The 16,809-nt window shown below is 36.3% G+C and overlaps 1 protein-coding gene across 2 annotated transcripts in view; it reads left to right on the plus strand.

Moving 5' to 3' along the window:
• Grik2 (glutamate ionotropic receptor kainate type subunit 2) overlaps positions 1 to 16,809 on the plus strand; it is a 624,705-nt gene that overhangs the window by 575,462 nt on the left and 32,434 nt on the right. For both annotated transcript variants that reach the window (XM_036168913.1, XM_036168912.1), the window contains exon 15: positions 15,865 to 16,090. In XM_036168913.1, the coding sequence (XP_036024806.1) occupies positions 15,865 to 16,090 (226 nt within the window). The remainder of the gene's footprint in view (positions 1 to 15,864; positions 16,091 to 16,809) is intronic.

A 16,809-nucleotide genomic window follows, 5' to 3' on the forward strand; every position in this document is an offset into this window, starting at 1 on the left:
CCAGAGTGGCTAGAAATGCACTATTACAGGCCAGAGTAGCTAGAAATAATGCACTATTACAGGCCAGAGTGGCTAGAAATGCACTATTACAGGCCAGAGTAGCTAGAAATAATGCACTCTCCACAGCAAGAACGCAACCCCAGCTGCTTTCACTAGTCTTGCATAGCAATGTACTCAGCTCATAAAATGGTTGGGTGTAGTAACATGTTTTCATGTTCCAGCAAGGTTATTTTAAAGAAAAAGGTTAATCATAAGAATGCATTGAGCATATGAGGTGTTTATTTTTAATTACACAAATCATGCTTGAAGATATTCTGATATCTAGAAATCTTTATGACTTGTCAAAAATCACTTAGGATGAATACACTCATTCCTCATGAAGTTTCTAGAATAGTGATAAGAAAGCTTTCTGTTAGACATGGCTGAGTAATTGTGTCTTATGCAAGGTCTTGAATAGACACAGTGTTATCAGATTTCCTAACTTTATTGCTGCCCCTCTACCAGGCAGTAAGATATATTTTTGATGAGGAATTACTTAGGAAAGGTAGACACTGAATTTAAGAAAAAACTCAATGGCTAGAAAGTTCTGTGAAGGATAAAATGAGCTATCTAATAAACTGTTTTCAAATACCTAAACACAGCATCCTATCTTCCGATGTTTTGAACCTGCTGCCTCCCTTACATGTCCAGAAATACAGCTTTCTTCCTTTTCTCTCTCTGTTAACTCAGTGTAACACAGAGCAATTCTCTCTGCTTCAGTGCCCTTCCTTTCAAATATGTTGTTTAAGAGGTCACAGATGCTTTGGGAAAAGAGTAGTACAGTTATTCCAAGGACTGACGGTTTTGCTCACAGCCAAGGCTGTTCAGATTGCCTCACTAGAATCAGATCCACCTCTGATAGGAACCACATATGGCATCGTCCTGTTCCCCTGAATTAACTCTAATTTCCCAGTGACCAAGGTCAGATGAGTCCAGACAGGGCTCAGCTGTTCCTACCTAGCACATATGTTCCAGTGTGGTTGGTAATTTATTTACTGTAATAAAAAATTAAAATGCAAATCTCAGCCAAACACTCCTTCCCCCTGCTATGAGCTTTTCTCAAGTCATACATTTGAAACAGTTACATGCTGTGACTTGCTCAGGTGCTACTCACAGAGAAATATTTCACATTAGAAAGAAAATTTATCACATGAAATGTTTTTTCCTTTTTTATTAAGAAAAAATTTCCATTCATTTTACATATCAAAGATCCCTCTCTTCCTTCCTTCTGCCCCCTCAGCCTCTCCCTCCTAATCCACCCCCATTGCCCCTCACAAGAAGGCAAGGCCTCCTATGAAGAGGCACATCCATTAGAGACAGGTCCAAGCCCTTCTCCCTGCCTCAAAGCTGCAAGAGGTGTCCCATCATAGGCACTGGGCTCCAAAAATCCCCCTCATGCATCAGGGATGGATTCTGATTCTACCCACAGGGGGCCTCCTAAGCAGATCAAGCTACACAACTGTCTTACCATGGAAAGGGCCTAGTTTAGTCCCATGCAGGCTTCTTAGCTGTTGATCTTACTTTCATGGGTTCCCACTAGTTTGGTTCAGTCATCTCTGCAGGTTTCTCCATTATGATCTTGATGCCCCTTGCTCATAGAATCCCTCTTCTCTCTCCCTGACTGGACTCCTGGAGCTCTGCATGGTGCCTGGCTGTGGATCTCTGCATCTGCTTCCATCAGTCACTGGAGAAAAGCTCTGTGATGACAGTTATGGTATTCGCCAATCTGATTTTTGGGGCAAGCCAGTTCAGTTCAGGTACCCTTCCGCTATATCTAGTAGTTCAAGTTGGGGTCATCCCTGGGGATTCCTGGGAACTTCCATAGCGCCTGGTTTCTCTCTATCCCTCTATCATGGTATCTATTTCACTGTTATCCTCTCCACCTCTGTTCCAGCTCGAACATCCTGACCACTTATCATATGGAATTTCTTTAAATGGAATAATTGAAGGGCTGGATACTGCAACATTTGCTTAATTATGGAAAATGATCAGAAATTCTTTCATTTTATTAATTTTTCAATATTTACTTATATACCAAAATTTATCTAATTCTGCCAATCTTATGATGTAGAAGATAAATACTTATTTGTAAATCCTTGCTTCTTACATAAAATAAATTTATTTGTTTTCGTAGAAAATGTTTTACAAAATTTGCTTCAAGATGCTGTGGGTATTCTAACACCTGATAAGTTTTTAAAGACTGATATGAAGGTCACCATTTCATTTTGTTCTTTCTTCCTTCATTGAATTTTTTCTCATATAATATATCCTGGTTAAGGTTTCTCATCCTTCTATCCTCTCAGTCACTTACCACCAAAATATGGATCCACTCCCTTTCTGTCTCTTTGTACCACCATGTCTCAGCGTATCTTGCAGGCAGAGCACCTTTTAAATTAAAGTATATGTACCTGGATTGATGTTTCTTTTTTGGTAGCTTGCTAGTACCTTCCTATAACAAGATGCTAAGACAAAGACCCTATGTAGACACCAGCTGTATTTCTCCTTGTTTGATGAGTTTTGTAGGTGTTGTATTCTGCAATGGGGCCTTGCTTCAGAGCAACCTATATCATTGGCAACAGCCTAGGCTGTTTGGGGATTTCCATGGGACTCCTTTTGGCAGCCACTCAATTAGATGAAACTGGATCCCAGGATTGGAAGCTTCATTTGGGTATAACAGAAGTACAGTTGGGCCCAGTCTCCCGTATTATTTGGTGAGCTCATTTAGATTGCCTTAATATATGTATATATTTAGCAAGTAACCTTTGTGTTAGGCTTAATTTTAGCTGTTTCTCCCCATATTCTCTCCCTAATCTTCCTCTGTCCTCCCACTCTCTACATAATTCACTTATTCCAGCTCCCCCATCCATCCTTAACTCTCCCATTTCTCTTTCCTAACAAGGTCTATCTGTACCCCAGTCACTGACTCTACATTTAACCTCTGTGGTTCTACATATGATAGCTTCGTTTAAACATTTAAAATCCACATGTAAGGTAATAATTACCATATTTGTTTCCAGCTCTTGGTTACAACATTCAGGATGAGTTTTTCTAGTTCCATCCATTTCCCTGTGAATTTCATGATTTCTTTATTTAAAAAGCTGAGTAATACTCTATTGTGTAAATGCATTACATTTTCTTTTCTTTTCTATTCTCCCACATATTACAACCTAACCTCAGTTTCCCCTCTCTCAACTCCTCCCAGTCACTCACACATACCTTCCCTCTTCCCCAGATCTACTGCTCCCCTCCTCTATTTCCCTTCAGAAAAAGGAGCATGCCTCCCCAGGATATCAACCTAACATGGCATAATAAGTTACGTTAAGACAAGGCACAAATCTTCATATCAAGGCTGAGCAAGGCAACCCAGTATGAGGAAATGGGTCCTAGGAGCAGGCAAAAAAGTCAGAGTCACACCCCACTCCCACTGTTAGGAGTCTCTCAAGAACACCGAGCTATATAACTATAACTTATATGCAGAGGATATAGCTCTGACCCATATAGTGTCTGTGACTGTCCCTTCAGTCTCTGTGATCTTCTATGAGCCATGATTAGTTGGTTTTGAGGGTTGTGTTCTCATGGTATTCCTGAGCCCTCTGGTTCCTACAACCCTCCCTCCTCTTCTGTGGGATTCCTCTGTATCTGCTAGTGTTTGGCTGTAGGACTTTGTATCTGCTGTTATCGTTTGCTGAATGAAAATTGGACTAGCCACTGATCTATGAATACAGCAGAATATCATTAGCGATCATTTCATTGTTTCTTTTCTTTTCTTTTTTATTAAGAAATTTTCTATTCACTTTACATAGCAACTACAGATCCCCTCCCCTCTCTCTTTCCACCTCCTCCAAGGCAAGGGCTCCCTTGCAGAGTCAGCAGAGCCTGATAGACTCTGTTGAGGCAGGTCTAAGCCCCTACCCATGGACCAAGGCTGTATAAGATGTCCCTCCATAGGCAGTGGGCTTCAAAAAGCCCTCTCATGCCCTAGGGATAGATCCTGATCCCACTGCTAGGGAGTCCCTGAAGCAGATCAAGCTACATAACTGTCTCGCCTAATCAGAGGACCTAGTTCAGTCCCATGGAGGATCCACAGCTATTGGTCGACAGTTCATGAGTTCCCACCAGTTTGGTTTGGTTGTTTCTGTACATTTCCCTATCATGATCTTGATGTCCCCTTGCTCATAAAATCCCCCTTCTCTCTCTTTGACTGGACTCTTGAAGCTCAGCCTGGTGCTTGGCTGTGGATTTCTGCATCTGATTCAATGATTTTTTTTTCCAGTTGTATTTGGTTTTTATCCCTAGTCTCTAGGCTGTTCAGCCTCTGGTTCCTGGCAGTTCATGCAGTGTCAGGTATAGGATCCCTCTCATGGGGTGGGGCTCAAGTTGCACCAGTCATTGGTTGGACACTCCCACAAGTAATGCACCACCATTACCCCCAGCACATCTTGCAGGCACGACAGATTGTACATCAATGGTTTTGTTGCTGGTTTGGTGTCTCAGTCCCACTGATGGAGGACTTGCCTGGTTATAAAAGACTGCTGTTTCAGAGTCCATATCCCCATTACTAGGAGTCTTTAATAGGGTGACTCTTGTAGATTCCAGGGAGTTTTCATTGTATTAGGTTTCCCCATCACTAACCCCCCCCCCCATTCCCTAAAGGCCTCCAATTCCAGTCTTCTCTCCCAGTACTGTCTCATAGAATAGAATTTGTTGGTAGACTTGGAGAGGGTGGGGATGGGAACAGGAGGGATCAGGCACAACATTTTCATCACCCATTGTTCTGTTGAGGGACATCTGGGTTGTTTGCAATTTCTGGTTATTATGAATAGAGCAGCAAATGAACATGATTGAGCAAGTGTCCTGGTAGGATGACATATCCTTTGGGAATATGGGATTGTGAGATAAGTCAATTCCCATCTTTCTGAGGAACTCCCACACTGATTTCTGTATTGGCTGTACAATTCTCAGTCCGACCAGCAATTGTAGTATGTTCCCCTTTCTCCACATCCTTGTCAGCATGATCCGTCATTTGTTTTATTGATCTTAGCCATTCTGAGGGAGGTCAACATTTCTAAAACTATAAGTAATAAAACATTAAAATAGGTTCAAATTTTCTTTTTACCCATGTGTTGTGTGCATAGCAATGAAAACAAACTTCATGTAGTAGCATTTCAATTTAATTAATGGAGACATAGCACATTCTAAAAGTCTCTTGTCATTTCTGAACATTGTGAGAGAGTTGTAAGATTGGAACCAGTGAGCAAAAGACACTTTCTAACTTTTAAAAAATTTTATTTAAAAATTTAATTTGTAAGAATTTGATAGTAAATAAGATAAATAGCATGGCAATTTCAAATGTGTATTTAAATCAAAGATATTTTTAAAGCTGAAAACATCAATTAAAGGGAAATATAAATTATGGGACTAGAGCACATGTGCTGCCTCACAGCATTTGAAACCCCATTTTTGGAGTATTTCCAACACCTTTTTCTGACTTCCACCACCACTGCAAACATGTGGTTCACTTACATAAATACAGGTAAATAAAAAATAAATGAATAAACTTAAACAAAAAGCCTCACAACACACATTAAGTAAGAATAAATGCAAATCAATCTAAAATAAATTATTTTAAATACATTGCTTCAGTGTACCAAAAAATCTATGCAATGACATGAGTAATCTAGCTTTACAAAGTATTATAGAAAAGATAGAAATAAATTTCAAAACATGTTTATGTGAATATTTTATAATTTTTTTTATATTCTGTGCTAAAACAGTCAAGAAAATTGATCTATATCCCTCAGTCTTTTGAGACGTCAGAGGAACCAAACAGTTTTCATATAAAAATCTCTAACAGAAACTAGTATATCATTACTTTGTAAATTACTAGCTATGTGTTTAAAATTTTTAGTATATATCATGCATGTTCTATGTAAGCAAAATGAATTTTGGCCACTTGAGTTAACTAGTGTTGTATGTCTTATTCTTTCAATGTTTACTATTGCTAATAATCTTTCTTTTCTGTTTTTCTTGATGTTTCATAATCCACAAAGCTGCTTTTATAATCGGGCAGTGCCTTCAGAACCTTCTTAATTGGTTTGTGCTGATCTAACTAAAGTAGAATCAGCTTACATACATTGACCCCCCAAAACCATTTAAAGTGGCACAGAGCTGTCATTAATGTGTGCAGATCTGAGAAAGGGATAGATAAAACTGTAATCTGTTCTAATAATCACAGAGGAACATCAGATTATTTTATTATTTACACGACTGAAGAGATGGCCCAGAAGTGAAGAGAACTGGCTGTTGTTCCCTGGGTCCCCATTTTTCTTCAGCAGTAACGTATGGGCCAAGAATTGGCTGTAACTCCATTTCCAGGGCATCAGATGCCCTCTTCTGATCTCTGTGGGTACCTGGCAAGCACATGGTACATATATATGTATATACAAAACACCTACACACATAAAATAAAATAATTAAAAATATTTTTCCTTGTATTGCTGTGTTTGGTGTTTGTTTGTTTGTTTGTTTTTTCAATATTCCTGAGGTTAGGATTTAAATTAACTTCTGGTTTTCTCTGTCTGATGAATCATTTACTGTAAGGATAATTCTTAGGAACATTTTACATTTTTTTAAAGAAGTTATCATCTACTTATGCTATTAAAATTCTTCTATAAAAATCATGTCATGGATTTCTATCTGTTCTCAGTGGTCACTCTTTCGTTAACCAGTAGCCCCATTTCCTCATTCTCAAAGGAAAGGTGTAGCACATCATGCAGTGTTTCCTTCTTCACTGACTCAATCTTGGCCACGCTTGACTGTACAGTGTCCCTGTGCAGTATTTACTCTATCATCAATTGTCTCATTACAGGCAATTATTTTTATGGTGTTCTTTTTTTTTTTTTTTAGCTTACTGCCTGCCTTTGTTTTTTAATTATGAATGTTGTTCCACATCTAGCCCTGATTGTCCTGGAATGCGTGATGATCACACTTACCTGCCTCTGTCTCCTTGTGCTGGGGTTAAAGGTGTTAGCCATTGTGAGCACCTTAATACTCCTTTTTGACAACATAGTGTTATCAATAACCAGGGCAGTCTGAGATTCATTCCAGGATCTCCTTGTCCTTCCATTTCCCTGTAGTCAGAGTGCTTAAAAGCAATGAATGTTTGAGTCAGCCACAGTCTCTACTTCTCGTCTTTCCTGCTTTAGTCTCCATCTTTTCCTCATACAGTTTAATCAAGTCTGTGGGATATGATGCTTCATTGAATTAAACTAACCACAGTTACAAGAAATCAACCATCATTCAGCATGCCTGTATGTTTCCACCTAAAATGTTCAGTCCATGCCTCAAGCTGATGTGTCTTTTATCAAGGCCTGTATATGTATTACACTGATGTTTCACATACAAATATTTGCTTGCTAATTTCATTATAGTTACTCATTCACTGACCTTACAGTTTATTTGTAATTTTTAATATGTCATATGTAATTTCATCTGTTGATTTCCTCTTCAAGATTTCAAATTCCTCTTATTTTAAGAATGTTTAACAACTTTCTACCTTATTAAAAGTAAATATTTTCAATCCATCTCATTTCCTCCAAATATAACAGGTGTTACATGTTAATTATAGTTTCTTCTATGTTTCATATAAATATGAAATCAGAGGTTAGGTCAATTGAATGTTGTAAGTTTTCATTCATTCAACTTGAAATCAATGTTATTCAATAAACTCTGAAAATTATATTATTTATTCTAACTTTCTTGAATTAAAATTGACAAAATTATATACATTTATATAATCTGATAGTTTCATATATATACATTAGAAATGATTACCATAATCAAGCTTACTAGCATGTGCTTCATTTCACACTTATTTCATTGCAAGAACATTTCAGACCTACTTAGAAAAGTTCAAGTACGTAATATAAATAATTGTAGATGCCACGCTGAGTGGCAAATGCCAAGGACATAAGGACAAATGACACAGGATCAATTTGTATATGGAATCAAAACAGTGAGCTCTCAGAATCAAAAAGTGGAAAAGTGATTGCCAGAGAAGTGGGTATGGAGAAAATGCAGTTAGGAAAAAGGCTTTGTGTTATTGATTATTCTTCCTTTGACTGATTAAACCTTTTTCTTCCTTTGGAAATCACCCCATTGGCACTTAAACATGCTCAAATCTCATCAGTCTTTGATAATTTTACTTAATTTATTTTTCTTATTTATTTTTCTCTCTTCCAGCCTTGATCCCTTCTTCTTTACTATCAGGTTTTAATTTACTTTTTACTCATGGCCACTGGTACACTCTTCCCGAATCCTTCCCCATCCACTTCAGGGTGACTTCTAAGAGCCTCATTGGCCTCAGTTAATCAAGAATACCTCTAGTTTCAACTCAAAGGAAGTTTTTCAGTGTTTTTAAGTTTCTAGTGAAATCAGCACAAATATTCACTGCCTTACAGAATATATATCCTTGCTTCAATTTCTGAAATATTGAAGTTCTCAAATATCCTTCCTTCATTTTTGGCCATTCTTTATATTTAATTTAAAAAGAACCTTGGATGTCTGTACAAGCCACTAAAATTAAAAATTCTAGAACCCTTGACCATAGTACTTTTTTATTCTCTTTAAAATATCTCTCCTGTATCTACTACTTTGTCATATTTATCAGAGATAACTAAAATAACACTTTTAGTTCACACTCTTGCACTGGACTTCAGATTGATATATCTAAATTGACACAACAAATCCTGTGCACACCAAAAGGTATTTCCAGTTTACCACTTTTGATTTTTTTTCTACCCAAATTTTACCCCTTTTTAGTGTTTTCTCCATTAGTATAGGTCATGTTTAAATCAGCAACCATGCTCATTCAATCTCAGCTCTTTAAGTTTGGCTTATGTGATTGTGTATCTTTCTAAATATCTTTCCATCTTCAATGCTGCTTCCTATGCAAAAATTCTTCCTTACTGATGGTACATGGTCTTTAAGGGTACATCACACCCACATTCATAATCCCTTTTCCACACTGCAGTCTTAGTGAGTGCTTCAAAATTGTTATTTAATTTTATTGTCCCTCTCCAACCAGCTTCTTGCCTATTTTCTTTTTACTGCTTCTTTCATTACCAGAAATGTTTATTATGTTCCTCATGTTAACTACTTGTGATGTGTGGATCTTGACCAGTGGTCAGGACTTATGCCTAGATAATCAAGGAAAGCAATAAATACATTTAAAAGAAAAGAATGTCTTGAACCTATGGTAGTTAAAATTGCATTGAGGAAAGTTCAACTTCAATGCTGAGGAGGGCTCATTAAAAGGTTATTCCAGTAAGGAAAGAGCACCTAAATTGTTGAAATATAGGTTGAATTTAAGACCAGAATGACTTTTGAGGGGTGAGACCATTTATAAGAGCTAATGAAATTGAGGAATAGTAACAGTATGTTCTTAGCTATTGCTCTTATTAAAAAGTAATAGACTTTCTCCTACCTTCTTTATTGAGGAAGTTTTTTTACTTAAATAAAACCACCAGCTAAAGGAAGGCTTTTTCCAAACCACAAATAATTGAAGATAGGATAGAGACACTTTATTCCATAGTGGTTTGTTTACACTTTGGTAAAATCACATGCCTGAGCTCTGGAAACAGGCTCTCCTTGTTTTCAAAACTGCCTAGAAGCTTTGGAGATTTGTATCTCAAAGAGATTAAGGTATATTTGTATGTTCTATATGTTTATATTTGTACATCTTCTAAAATAAATAATTTAAGAAAAGGAAAGTGGAACACCGTGCTGAAGGCCCTCTCGATTGTGTAGTGGCTAGGATGAGGTTGGTCTCTGGGACCTGTAGCTGAAAACAGCATGGGGAAACAGAAAACCAGGATTTTGCCATCATTCTCTAGCCACATTTCTGATTTTGATGCTTGTTGATGACCCCTCACATTAATTCATGCCAGCACCATGTCCAACTTTTGATAGCATTAGGTAACCTACCTCACATATTAATAGTGACAACACAATGTCTGACTTTTGCTGTTCTTTGGTTACCCCACACATCTAATTCAGGCCACAGGAGCACTCTTACTTGCTGAAGGTTACTTAGTCTAGATCATTCTTATTCTCAATGTGTATTCCTGACTCATCCTTTAGATATAAATTCGTTATTTTCCTTCATAACAGGCTTTTCTTTTTATAGGCCTTTAATTAGTTAATTAATTTTTTCTGAATGCCGAGTGCCGTTTATTGAAGGAGGGAGGAGGAGGTCTAAAATACAGACTTACAGCACAATGGGAGAACCCTGGAGGGTATTCGCTACTGATGTTTTACAATCTTGCATCTAAGCTGTTAATGTCCAATATGCAGGATACACAAACTTCCCTTAAGCATTCAGGAGGGTGGAACCCAGCAGGGAATTAGCATAGGGAGCATATCAAGGTCAAGGTCAGCAAGCTAGGCAATAGTTACCCAAAACAGGGGCCAGGACCCTACAGGTCCCCATTTTAAAGGCAAATTTATTGTCTGCCTTCAAAATTTCACTTGAGACTTTAAATTGGATAACAATTTTTAAATATTTTTCTTAATGTCATTTTAAATATATCTCTACCCTTCTTTAAGAAAGTTTATGTCATTTCATTGGTCTTCAGCTTCTTGCATAAATCTATCCTCAAATATTTACTCATCCATGACTAAAAATATTTAACAGATTTTAGAAAGCATTATTGCAGTTGTAGGAGCCATCTCGCTGCCATAATGCTGCAAGTTTCACTGTAGGGTAAATAATAGAAGTAGCTAGAAAGTACATTACACATGTGTCTTTAGAGGGAGTTAGTATAGTATAATGACTGAGAAACTAAACCTGTAGATAAAACAAATCCAACTTTTATTTCTATTTTTGTTAAATGTGTGGTTTAAAAAATTACTAACATTATCTGTTTTTTAAAAAATTTTTAAAATAGGGATCAAAATACCTATCTAACAGAGTTCTTACAAAAGTAACTGATTTAGCATGTGTAAATAACACATTAAATTAATTAATGTCTATTAAATTATGAACGATATTTTTGTTAGTTTTTATCATTATCATCATAAATCTGGAAATGTTCTGCTTTGAAGAAAATGAAATGACCCAGGATATAATAAGGAAAAAAAAAAACCTAAACAATAATAACATAGCTGGAGGCATCGCTCTCCAAGAACTCAAGTTATGTGACAGCTGTAGCAATGAGTGTATCATGGTACTGGTACAAAAACAGGCTCAGTGATCAGTAGAATAGAATTGAAGACCCACATAGAAATGCCACCTCATTTTAGATAAAGAGGCCAACGATACTCAATGGAGTTGAGACAGTATCTTCAACAAATGATGTTGTTTAACTGGATAACCAACATGCAAAAGAATGAGACTTAACCCTTACCTTTCACCTGGAATTAACTCAACTCTGAATGCATAGTAGACCTCAACTGCTTTCCTGAATTTGATAGAGGAAAAGGTAGGAAATATATTTGAATCCATTGGCACAAGAAAGGACTTTCCCAACAGTGTCCCCATTAACACCAGTGTTTATATCAACACTTACTAAAAACGTGGCCATGAAAATAAAAAGGTTTTGTACATCAAAGAATTCTATCACTTGAGTAAAGATGTACCCTGTTGTAAGGGTGAATGAGGGGATAACTTTACCAGCTATACACCAGACAGAGGGTTAATATCTAATATAAAAGGAACTCAAAACTTAAACACCAAGAAAACAAACATGGTGACTGGACTAAATGTAGAATTATCAAATGATGTAATACAAACAACTAAGAAAAACTTCTAAATATTTTCAATATCCTCAGCCATGAGATAAACACAAATTAAAGGAAATTTGAGATATAGTCTCTCCCCAGTCAGGATAGCTAAGATCTCAAAAATGAATTAGGACATATGCTGGTATGGATATGAAGAAAGGAAAACATTTATTCACAGGTATTGGAATTGCAAACTGGTACAGCCACTATGGAAGTCAGTATGGAGGTTCTTCAAAAAGCTAAGAATATATCACACTTGGAAACATCTTCTATTATCCTACTATTAGGATTGGTAAGAAGTGAGACGAATAATCAGGGTAGCTGGTCTTTATCCTTGGTGGCTGTCTTCAGTATGTTTCCTCTGGATTCTTTGTGCCCTGGCTCTACTGTGTGTAGTACATTCTCACTTTCCTTCCAGAGAACACACTTAGATCTTTTGCAGGTGGAATGCAGCAATCACTTGCTTTAAGGCTTTAAATGATCAAAGTAGAATTTCAGCATATAATATTTTGAAGGGAAGATGTATAATTTACTAATCTCCAGAGTGTGCTTTGTGTGCTGGAGTAGATTCTAAATCAGTTCACTAAAATCCACTTACTTTCAACTTTCCATTTTCCCTTTCTTTATTTCCTCTTTGCTCACAGTATTAAACTATGTCTACCCAACACTTAATATTACTTGCCTCATTTTAAAAAAAATCAAGGCAAATCCCTACTATTATATAATGTGTCCCATATACATGGTGTCCCATTTCATCTTCAGAATAATGCTGTGAATCTGTGTGGAAGTTAGAAAATGGCCCAAAGGGAGAGGCACTATTAGGAGTTGTGGCCTTGTTAGACTAGGTCCGGTCTTGTTGGAGGAAGTGTGTCACTGAGGAGGTGGTCTTTGAGGTCTCATATATGCTTAAGCCACACCAGTTGATACAGTTCACTTTCTGTTGCCTGCAAGATGTAAATTCTCAGATGCTTCTTCAACACTGTGTCTCCCTGCACTCTGCCATGCCCTTTGATGACAACAAAGGACTAAATCTCTGAAATGTAAGCCACCCAATTAAATGCTTTGTTTTACAAGAGTTGCCATGGTCATGGTGTCTCTTCACAGAAATAGAAACCCTAACTGATATAGTCTGGAAAAATAGGGCTGGAGAGATGGCTCAGCCATTAAAGGGTAGGCTCACAACCAAAAATAGTCTGGAAAAATAGATTTGATTATGTAAACTGAAAGTGGGAGAGATTAAGCAGCTTCATATTAACTAATAAGATGGAAGTAGTGATCACTGTATCAGATCAACAATGTCTCTTGAATTTCTATATAAGTTACTTAACGTAATCAACTCTTCAAGAGTGACCATATTAATAGCAATAGGAGCAGCTTCATATTCAGCCTAAGAGTTTGAATAAATTACTTTTCCAGTAGTCTGTAAGTCTTCTTTAAATGTCAGACTTCAGTAAAATTCACATCAGATTCTTATTTCTAAATCAAGAATACCATGTTCATCATTAAAAAAAATAGAAGTAATAGTAATGTTCAGAGTTAATGATTCCTTACATGTTTATATGGAAGTAAGTACAAGTTGATGAACTTTATAGGTTACAATTTTACAAATTTGACTTGATTCATATGAAATTTCTGGGAAAGATAATACAGGGGAGATTAAATGAAAAGGCAAGTAGTAGATGACCACAAGTCAGAGAAGAGCCGTCCTTGAAATTCTAGTGTCCTCTTCCTTGATGTACAGTGTCCTGGAAGAGCTGAACAATTTTCAAACACACATATGTACATGAACACATAGACAAAAGCACAGATGCATGAGTCCACAAAGGCATTGATGACTTCTATCCAGAACTCCTCATCTATTTTTCTGCATAAAGCATTTTATATCTAAACTAGGGATATTTAAGGGTGATACCTTAGACAGTATGATCAAACAAGAGAAAAAAAAATAAGGAGATCCCAAAGAAACATTGTTAAATGTTTGACCTCTTCTAATCTGTACCTAGCTGTGAACAGAAGATATCCATAACTTTTAAAATTGGGACTTTACATTTATTATAAGAACTAAAATAATTAAAATCACCCTTTTGTCCAACTTATTTGGTTTTTATTAGAATAACAGAAGTATGTGGAGCCTAAGACATGGTTTGGTGTTTAAAAGCACTGGCTGTTCTTCTAGAGGACCTGGATTTGATTCCCAGCATCCAAATTGCAACTTACAACCATGCTTGTAACTCCTGTCCATGGGAATCTGTTGTCCTCTCCTGGCACCACAGACACTGCATGTATGTGCATAGTGTACATACAGGAAAAACACCTGTACACAAAGAAGTAAATTTAATAATTAAAATTACTTTTTAAAAATAATAGAAATGTTAATATGTTATTTGACAGGAAGAATGAGGAACAGCTACACAAAAAGTATACACAACACATGTTAAAAACAAGTAGTCAACAATGAAAGATATTAGATGACGACAGGAAATTATTAGCTTTAATAGAAACTTTAGAAATTGCTCAGAGAAGGGAAATCTGGCATCAAAAATATTTCAGGTATTTTAAGTGAAGAAGTACTTCATAAAATAGATATATTTTTGGCCAGGTGAAGGTTAGAAGAGGTCTGACAGAGGTCAGATGAGGGCATTGAATTCCTTGGAACTAGAGTTAAATAAAGGTGGCTATGAGCCACACAAATGCTGGGAATCAAACCCTGGTCCTCTGAAAGAGCAAAGTTTTCCAAACTACTGAGCCATCTCTATATTTCCTCTTTATTCTTTAACGAAATTACTCAGTCTGTTTTCAGACACCAGATCTACACTTTATGAAAACTCAGTACAGTACCACTACAAAATTCTGTTTTTGTGTTTTCTGTCAAATTCACTGATCCAAAGTGATGCCAATTTTATTTCTTTATGCAAACTTCCTTCCATCTTGTAGATGAATTCTAGTTTTTATTTTATTCAGGTTTAGGTGGTAAACAAAAATGTTAGAAACAAAAAATTTCAAGATAGAAAGAAAACAACGGTGTTCCTAACCTCTTCACTCTGATAGTTATCTGGGGAACACATGCATGTGGTCTCACCGTTGATTTCATGACCTCATAAAAATTTCAGCATAATCTTAAATACTCATTTTATTTTCTGCATTTAACCCCACAAATTTATACTTTTCCTTGAATATAAAAGTGTAAAGTTTCTACTTTTTGTGTCCACATGGTCAGTGTTTTCTTGTCAGGTCTGTGTAGGTGTTACATAAAGCAGGGCATTGAACAGCAGGTGAGAAAGCATGTTAGTCTTTATGTTCTTCTTGGGCCTCTAAACAAAACTAATTTCTTTCCTGTAAAATGAAATTCTAGTAAAGCTCTATTGAGAATTTGCAGTCGCTCATAAATCTATCCAATTGAGTGATCCAAGGGTTTCTCGTTAGTCAGAAATCTGGAATGACAGATTTCTACTAGACTTTGTGTAGACTCAGGAGGCATCTCTGGTGACTGTATCATGCCTCAGTGGAAATACTGCTATTTTTAGATGTAGTTTCATTAGCTACAATAAATTATCAGCATCTCTTCAAGTGTGGATTTATAACCTAAGGAGTTGATTTGATGTCTGTGATAGACTCACAATAAAATACAAAATAAAGAAAGAAAGAAAATTGTTACCTGACAATGCCAATCTGTGTCCAATATTTATCATTTTTTAATTTGATGATAAGTGATATTAAAAGGAAATGATACCCAAAAGAAAATTATGTACCCTGCAATCTGAAGACTCATTATTAAGCTCATTTGCTTTTCTAATTTCTACAATTTATTAGTTTGAATTTTTAAACTGAGACCCATTCAATGTATTTGTTAAATTGTAGTTTACCCAGAAATGTGATGAATTATTAGGTACATGTTGTATAAATCTTGATTTTGTTGTACATGAGAAAACTATAGAATGTCCTGAGAAAAACTGAGTGTAGTCTTTTGTATTTAAATATTGTAAGATTCTGTAAAACCTAAGATATTATTTTATTAGACTTTAAACTTTTCTTACTTTCCTCCAGAAATCAAAAATCTCAACGTATGATAAAATGTGGGCGTTTATGAGCAGCAGGAGACAGTCTGTGCTTGTCAAAAGCAATGAAGAAGGGATCCAACGAGTTCTCACCTCGGATTATGCTTTCTTAATGGAATCGACAACCATCGAGTTTGTTACCCAGCGGAACTGTAACCTCACACAGATTGGTGGCCTTATAGATTCCAAAGGTTATGGCGTTGGCACCCCCATGGGTAGGTTACCTGGTAGCCACTCTATGTTTATTCATTAGTCTTAGTTGCTATAAAAAGAGGGTAGAACAAGGACGCCACATAGGCCACAGAAAATGCTTTATCTATTACATCTTACCAATGATTTTTAATTTGTAAGTGAAAGTTAAAAGTTTGGACATGAGACAAGGAGCTAGGGAAGAGAAAAGAATATAATCAAAATATTTCAACAAATTGGACATATATTTTCAAATGAACATGTCAGAAGAAAAATTAATTTCCATCAGATATCTAGCAGCTATTTTTACTACACCTAGGTTGAAACATGTTCATCTTAGAACTACTCAATTCTCAAACTTATAATAATAATCATTGTTATTTTGTTTTTTTGAGGCAGGGTCTCAGTCTTCAGCCCAGGCTTACCTTAAACTTAATGTGTAAGATATACAGATTTCAAATTTATATGCCACCCTCCTGCTTAGCCTCCCAAATGAACTAATGGGGAATGTTGCAAATATGTCCCAATTCATTGTGCCTGGCTTCAAACTTTTTTCTTTTTTAATTCTAGGAATGGTTTAAATATTGAATTTTTTTTTATTTGAAGCTTATGAATATTATTAAGTTATCTGAAAAATGTCACAATTTGTTCCTATAAGTACCGTCTTACATAAAATGAAGTATTAGTGGCAGAATAGTTGACAGTGACATATCTGGGATGTTTGGCACCCAGCATCAGCTGCCTT

The sequence above is a fragment of the Onychomys torridus genome, chromosome 19, assembly GCF_903995425.1.
Source record: "Onychomys torridus chromosome 19, mOncTor1.1, whole genome shotgun sequence".
NCBI lineage: Eukaryota > Metazoa > Chordata > Mammalia > Rodentia > Cricetidae > Onychomys > Onychomys torridus.